At 40.0% G+C, this 8,190-nt stretch overlaps 1 protein-coding gene across 1 annotated transcript; it reads right to left on the minus strand.

Moving 5' to 3' along the window:
- Positions 1 to 605: 605 nt before the first annotated feature.
- Positions 606 to 6,909, minus strand: LOC121864964 (frizzled-1-like). Its single transcript, XM_042364189.1, has one exon. It carries the CDS (start codon positions 6,907 to 6,909, stop codon positions 6,268 to 6,270), a length of 642 nt encoding a protein of 213 aa, XP_042220123.1. The 3' UTR covers positions 606 to 6,267.
- Positions 6,910 to 8,190: the final 1,281 nt, after the last annotated feature.

The raw sequence follows: 8,190 nt of genomic DNA on the forward strand, positions 1-8,190 counted from the left end.
GCCTCACCAAGAAATGCATTCATTGTGGTGTTAAGTTTGATAACAATATCGGTCTTTTGAAAATATTTTCATTAATACTAATATCGCTATTGATAATATTAACAGAATCAAGTGAAACAATTATTCTCTCACTCACCTCCGTCCATAACATCCCCCCATAAGCCAGTGGACGCCATGCACTCCCTCACACGTCTGTCTTTCCTTCAAGATATATGAGCTTCAGTGACATCCTGTTCTGTGTATGCTTAATGTTGTTCTCCTCTTCACACTATAAAATATTCTATGACACTTTATAAAATCTCTATATGGTATTCAACAATATCACATTTATTCTCCAGTACCTCCCAATCTTGGTTTTCTAGTGCAGTAATTCTATCAAATGTTTTTTCCTATATTCACAAATGCCAAAGTTTTTTTTCCTTTCTACAAATATTTCCATTGTCATAGATTATTTTTCAATTAGTTTATCTATACTGTATATTGTTGTCATCTATTCCATAATTTTTCCACTTTGAGTTCATCTAATTCTGCAGCCCTAAGCATATACTGTAATGATCAAACTAACATCTTAATTAGACTAAAGAGGAATTATTATTACAACACCATTCAAATGAGATCTTTTTATTTATGTACTATATACAAAACATATATAAAAGTTACTGGAATTATGTACACAATATACACATAAATACACATATATAACTGTGGCAAGCTCTTTGTGGACGTTCTCAAGTCACTTTTGAACGGGGACAAACTACACTATGTATCTTGTCCACTCTTAGTACAGTTGTAGTATTATTTCTAACCGGTTGTAGTTGGTGTATGCCCTAAACAAATCTAAAATCATACACATACAAAATACATACCCATACAACACGTATACACTTAAATGTACACATTCCTTACATATACACACCCTATAATCATTTCCTATATAAGTACACCCAATATGCATACCAGTATACCACCCAAACATACACCACACATACCACACACACACACACACACCCTCATCTCTCCACCTATTGAACAAGACTAAGTGACATTACTATATCTTAAAGAAATGTATTAATGTCATGTTTAATTTCAAAATACACCTTTAACCTCTGTACCTCAGTATCCAATATCAATAATCCTTAAGCAAGTTAATAATAAAGGTCAAATCTCTATGAAACAAAAATTCTCATATTAACTATTCATGGTAATAACAGTTGGAAGGAGATGAGAGTTTTCTATTATCAATATGGAACAAATTTTTAGTTAGGACAAACACCAACAATGACCAGTTTTTAACACTTGTTGTATTAGACTCTACCAGAGGCCAGACTACCAGTAACTCCCCCTAGTGGTGTGAGGTCAGGACAACCCCAGCCTTGTGTCGTCTAGTCTCAACAACACACACTGACGATAACTCACGACACCGAACAGTAAACTCCCAGGGGCCAGGACGATAATAAGTACAAGTTACTCGTATGCTGCGTCACCTTACAAGTAAATTTTTCTCTGACAGTGAATAAGTGAGTGAGTCAGTGACAATTATTCTCTGTCAGTGAGGGAGTCAGTCAGTGACATATGGAGCTGAAGCATATTGTAGCTAATAACAATACGTAATAATAATGCAATACCGTACTGATAATACATTCATAAACGGTACAGTACTGTATTTATCAAAATTAATTAAATGATAAACTACCATGAACCCAATTTTCAGTAGTCTCGAGGTTGGTTATGGTATCCTAAGTTAAGTCATCCCCTATAAATGCAAGTTGTAGTGTCATCACTCACCACACAGGGGGAGGTGGTAGTGTGGCCAGTTTGTGACGGTCAGTATACACGGGTCCTCTAAGGGGGGGCGGGGGGACAACAATCTTACAATAAACACGGTGCTTGGCTGGAGGTTTCTGGCATCCCGAGTGAAGGACATCATAGTAAACAAATGGATTCATTCGTAAGTTAACATAAAACAATGGAGGTCGTTCACAAAATTGGCTGTGGCAGTAAACATAAAGCTTACTAATAAAAACTGACTTGTACACAAATGGTTTCATTCAATACATCTGGCAGTTCAAAGTGAAAACACACCTGTAGGCAAATAAGATCTAATCATATTGGATACTATGATTATATATTAACAACTGATTCACTATTTTAAGCTAACCTGTAAACAAATTGGTTCCTTCGTGAAATTTGACGCTACAACAAACTAACGATTCATTGGTAAAAATAGACTCTGGTACACAGATGATTCCACTCATCATACCTGACACTTGTGAACATATGACTCCATTCATTACAGATGGCCACCACATGACAGCAGCTGGCCGGTGTATAAAAATGGTCACTACACGGAACAAACAGATATTATCCATTATTGAACAAAATATCTAAATATCTCAACATTAAACTCCCAAATTAACATATTTGGGAATATTAAATCTCAGTTCTCTTATAATTTATTTTAAAAAAGGTTAAAAATTTATTCAATCTGAAAATAAAAGTCTTACAAGGACAAACAAAAACAAAAACCATTTTTGTTCTTCTTTGCCTTGTTTTTTTGTGTTTTATTTTGTAATTCATGTGTTTAGTGTGAACTCCATACACTGACATCCTAGAGAGACAAATAATATTCCCCCTCATTTATATATCTATATATATAAAATTACAATATTCTAAGTACTTTACACTTTGAACTTCCTAACAACAATGTGAGAAGTCTTACCAAAAAGATCTTCATTTCTCTCTAACTTAATGTTTATATTAACACAAGGATCTGAGATATTTATTAATCTCCCTTAATAAAGAAAAAAAACAATAATGACTCGTCTTTCGACACCATTTTCTATTACATCCTATTATGCAAATATTATTAAATAAGGTTTATATACAGTGTAGTGTGTGTGTGTATGTCACCCTGCACACAACACATCCTCCCCACCTAAAACAACTCACACAAAATACTAATTTGATTATCATGTACAGTACATAAAAAAGATACACGTTTTGATTTATAGTTAAAAAAATGAACAAAATCTTACATTAACTATGGCCTAAAAATATTTACATAAAAGCAACGCCACTGAGTTAGAACATAAAGACAAAACTTAGCATTACATCTGGTGTCCCAGGACCACTCTGGCTCATATTTAGCTACACAAACAAGTCCCCATGGTGTGATCTCACGACACGACATAATCTGTTCTCTGTACCAGAAATCTATGATTATTTCTGTAGCTCACTGACCATATTGTCTCTCACTATCCATTATGTAAAGAGAGTCACCACTATCCTTGTGCTGTACACTGTCTCACACACACCTCAATCCTTCCATTTCATTCTCAGTCTTCTTTTTCATCTCCTTCCTGTTGCATCATTCCACTACAGTTTCAAACACAAATATACTGTACATCATAATAAACTACACTGTTCTGTATCTACTACTGGTAAGTGTTTTGCGTTTACTGTGTCGTCAGGTCATACTACAGGAACAGTTTGTAAACAGGGGTACAGGTGTCCAGGTGGTCATCAAGGAGACAGGTCACTGACGACAGGTGACAAACTACTCTTGCTTGTATTGTCCCCACCCACCCTTAGGGGTTTAAGGGACCCATGGGGTCCCTATAGAGGAAAGGGACTTACAAGGGAAAGTTTATAAGATCTTATGAGGGGTCAGGGATTCCCTTAGGATCTATTGATAACTCCAAAACGAGGGATTTTTAGAGAGGCACCCCATCGTGGGACTCTATACATAGACCTCAGTTTGGCAAGGGATTTCTATGAGTAATCCTACAGTAAGACCCCACAGAGGGGGATTCCATATAAGTGCTCAGGTAGGATTTTATGTCTTATCCTTACGAAATATCATCAATAAGGAGTTTCCTTAAGTCCTTCAGACTTACCAGGGACTTCTCCAAAATCCCTAAAAGAAAATCCCAAGTTAAAAATCTGTCAATGATACTTTCAAGTTAACATGTTAGAAGATGGTCTTAAACCAACACCTCCCAAAGGATTTTCGACATAGAAACATAAAAGACCTAAAACAGTTTGTCTCCTCCCGGTCACGTAACACATGAAGGAGTTATATCTTTCGTTAAGTATCTTATAATGGCAGTCATACTTCTCTCTTTCCTGTTAAATATCATAAAAAGGGGCAGTCTATTTCCCATTAAATATCTTATAAAATACGATCTATTTTTCCCTGTCAAATGCCTGATAAAAGAACATTTATTTATTTCGTTTGTGAAATAAATAAACTTAAGCTGGGAGCACACTAGGGAGATGTTCTACACCACACGGCCCAGTGATGTAAAATATTCTATTAACAAGTTTAGTCTTACCTAAAATCCTGACAAGGTATAAATTAAGGTCTCACTCTAAGTAGACATATGATCTGTGGAGGTCAGACTCTCAAAGATTCGTAAGTTAACTTTTTTCCCTTTAACTGATATTGCAGGAACGTATCTTAACTGGCTCACCTAACCTAAGACAAACATGGTGGCCTAAGGATATGGAAATTGCACTGATACTTGACTGAAATCAGATACGTTCTCTGAGCACCAGTTAAAGAGGAATTATTAATCGCATGAATTTCTGAGAATCCGGACCTCTGGGGTAATGTGCTGTGACCTTGGACCGTGACCTTACGCAACCAGATATTGAATAGTTAAAGGTCACTCTGAATTACTCTGAACACACACACACACACACACACACACACACACACACACACACCGTAATGACACGACCACAGGGTGTCATCAAGTTAAGTATCCACCAAATGTAAACAAGAAGCATGAGAGGCGCCCTTTGGTCTGGTCGTCACAGCTTCTCCCTCAACAAAACATAACGTTAAGAACCTAAAGAGTCGTATCCTCTCAGCAACCAGAGGGAAACTGATCTTTAACTTAAACTGTCATAAAGGTCAATATTGCTCATCTCCCTGAAGGCTGCCGACCTGAAGGAGTGAGTACGTGTTACGGAATTCTCGCCTTTGTCACCTCCTGAGTAAAGGGTCAGAGTTCCCCTGCCGGAGTTACACAGGTGACTAGTCTCGGGAGGTGTACATAATACGCCCCCCGTCACACACACATACTCGCTTCTCTGGTCCACTGCCTCCTACATATCGTGGCATAACTCACGTTCTCAAAGATTCATAGCTTAAATTTCCCCTCAAAGCTGGAGATATGAGAACGTGACTCAGGTGACTCAACAACACAGTCCCTCCCTCTTAGCAATATAACAGTTTACCCCTCTAGCTAGTGACGTAAGGACGTGTTTTATTGGTTCACTTCAGTAACAACACTATTCCTCTTAAATGCACTTGTGAAGGCGTAATGTAAGTGTCTCCCTTAAGCTGTGTCGGCAACTTGAGTCCAACTTGTTGTGTCACACTGAGACTGCCACCACTGGAGTGGAGGGTTCTCTCACCACTCATTAAGGGGACAACTTTAGGTAATAATCCTTGAGAGCCGTGAGTGTGGACCTCTGCACCACACCAGGCACCCTCTGTCAAATTATTAATGCATAAAAGAAGAAAAATAAGAACGTCAAAACCCTCAAGAGAAAGAGGATTTGTTCCTAGAAACTAAAACTACAATAAATGAAACTTTAAAAAAAATAAAGAGTCGCTCACGGAGAACGACGTGTGGTGGTCCCGCCTGGCCCGGGTGTAAACAACTTACTTCACCAATAGATGAGTGCCAAAAATTAACTCTTACAGTGAATCATAAAGTGCAGCAGCCTCTCGCAGGAGTCTGGTTCTCTTTCTTTCTTAAAGTGCTAAACCAGAATGACATATTTTTTCGTTTTTTTGTTTTTTTTGAACATTGGAACAGTAGCAAATTTATTCATTGATAATTCTTTCTTTTTTTGAACATTAGAATATTGTTAAATTTAGGATAATTGGCAACTATCTCGCAGGTTAACGTAGCGCAGTGGCTCCTCTTCGTTCTGGTGACGTCATCTGGGTTGACTGGTGAGCGTCACTGAGGAGCCAACACTTGAGGGGTGACGCCGGGAGGCCTCTCAAGACCTCGCCGCCTCCACCACCGTCCACAGCCGTAGCACCACGACGCACCTCCTTCAGAAGTTGGTTTCCTCAGGAGTGCGCGTGGGCCTGAAGGGCACAGCCTCCTCTGGCAGGAGTCTGGCTACAGCAGTGGTGGTGGCGGTGGACGGGGGAGGCTGGGGGGTGTGGGGCGGACCAACTGAGGCTCCTGCTCCCCCCTGCGTGAGGGCGTGGGCGTTAGTAGGCCAGGCGGGGGCGGATTGTCACACGTAACTCTCAGTCCTGCGACCCAAGCACTGGTTGTAGCAGTTCTTCCAGACGGAGAGGGTCTTGCCGCTCCACACCCAGAACCCAGAGGTGATGCCCACCACCAGTGTGCTCAGATACTTCCCCATGAAGAAGATGAAGTCTGGCCTTGAGAGCGGCGTTTCGTTGTCGACACCCGGGGGACAGTTGATGTTGTAGGTCACCCAGGGCTCCTCCTTGGACCCACACTTGTCCCTCTGCCACGCCACCATCCACTCGTCATGATAGGCCTGCTCGTAGAAGAGACAGGCCACCAGCGCCGTCGCCGGCACCGTGTACAGCACACTGAACACGCCAATACGGATCATGAAGCGCTCCAGCTTATCGGTCTTGGTGCCGTCATGCTTCATGATGGTGCGGATCCTGAAGAGGGACACGAACCCCGTCAAGAGGAATGCCGTGCCCAACACCAGGTAGAAGAACAGGGGCGCCAACACGAACCACTGCAGGGCCTTCACGTTCCACAGACCCACGAAGCATACGCCCGTCATCACGTCTCCTGCAACACAAGAGTAATTGTTAGGCACTGCAAACAAACAAATAAACAAACACAATAAACAACAATTACACGCTGGTAACAAAACAATTAAATGCTCCATTCAACATTACACACCATAGTAAAAAAAATTGCAAAATCATAAGTGTTCAAATGATTTAATTTAATCAGACACAAGAAACAAAAGAATGACAGTAAATAATAAGCTACATGGTGTACAGAATATAAAACACCAAAAAAAGTAATAAAGACAAGGAACTAGAAACAAGAGATCATATGAGAGTATAAACAAAAAAGACATAATAAAGTCAAACGCTGGAAACAAAAGGATAACGATTAGTCATTACCAACAAAAGAATTCAATATATTAACACACATTAAAAACAAAAGAGGAACTATTTATTACAGAAAACAAAAGAATAACGATTACACAGTATAAACCAAAAATGACAATGAGTTCAGTAAATACGTTTATAATTAATGTGTCGACCAATAGGCGCCATGACAGACAAAAGACGAACGAATCAGGGTATTGAAAATATTGTAATGGTTAACATTAATACCAGGTGCATGAGAGAGACAGAGAGAAAGAAGGAAAGAGAGAGAGAGAGAGAGAAAGGAGAGAGAGAGAGATTTTTATATAATTAAAATAAAGAAAAAATATATCATCTCAGTTCCTCAACTTCCCGAGGTGTTCAGTAGTTTGCCCGCCTCCTCCTTCCTATGACACAGACGAACGTTCGCCCGGCTTCTGCCTCCAGGGGCGTTATTATAATAGCAAAGGCATCAACATCATTAACACGACTCCCAACTGAACCAAGATCCGGGTTCTGTATTCTCTAGGGCTCGTAAGATAAATTTTAACTTACGATAAAATGGTGGATTCTCAAAAGGTCTTATTTCCCCCCCCCTAGTTGTGATGATAGACTAACACACTTAACTTACGACACAGAGACAGATCCTTTAATACTCGTAGTGAAATTTTCTCAACCTGGTGACGCATAAACGTATCTGATTGAGTGAATGACTGACTTGACGCACCGACACATGTTAACGGGCCAAAATCTAGTGGTAAAACTGTACTGAGACGTCATATGAAATTCTCCTTGAAAGTACGCGTTCATAATCCCGAATTCTCAAAGATGGCGGCCAATACTACACTGAGACTCGACCTCATCCATAGTGTTTGAGTTTGTGATCAGTAGCCGAGAGATAAACACGGTAGGGAGAGGCACGCAGGCTATTATGGGTGACTACTAGGCCCTAATAGGAGTGCTAGGCCTAATGCTCGTACTGTTAACAAGATCGCCACCGCAGGCAGAAGACAGGCAATGCATCCGTCTGGCGTAGAATCTTATGAAACTCCAACATCTGGTCGAATAGT

This window comes from Homarus americanus, unplaced genomic scaffold, assembly GCF_018991925.1.
Source record: "Homarus americanus isolate GMGI-L3 unplaced genomic scaffold, GMGI_Hamer_2.0 scaffold2539, whole genome shotgun sequence".
Classification (NCBI taxonomy): domain Eukaryota; kingdom Metazoa; phylum Arthropoda; class Malacostraca; order Decapoda; family Nephropidae; genus Homarus; species Homarus americanus.

Excerpts from the sequence above, each read along its gene's own strand:
- LOC121864964 (XM_042364189.1), bottom strand. The coding sequence starts at position 6,909 with ATGGAGCATTTAATTGTTTTGTTACCAGCGTGTAATTGTTGTTTATTG.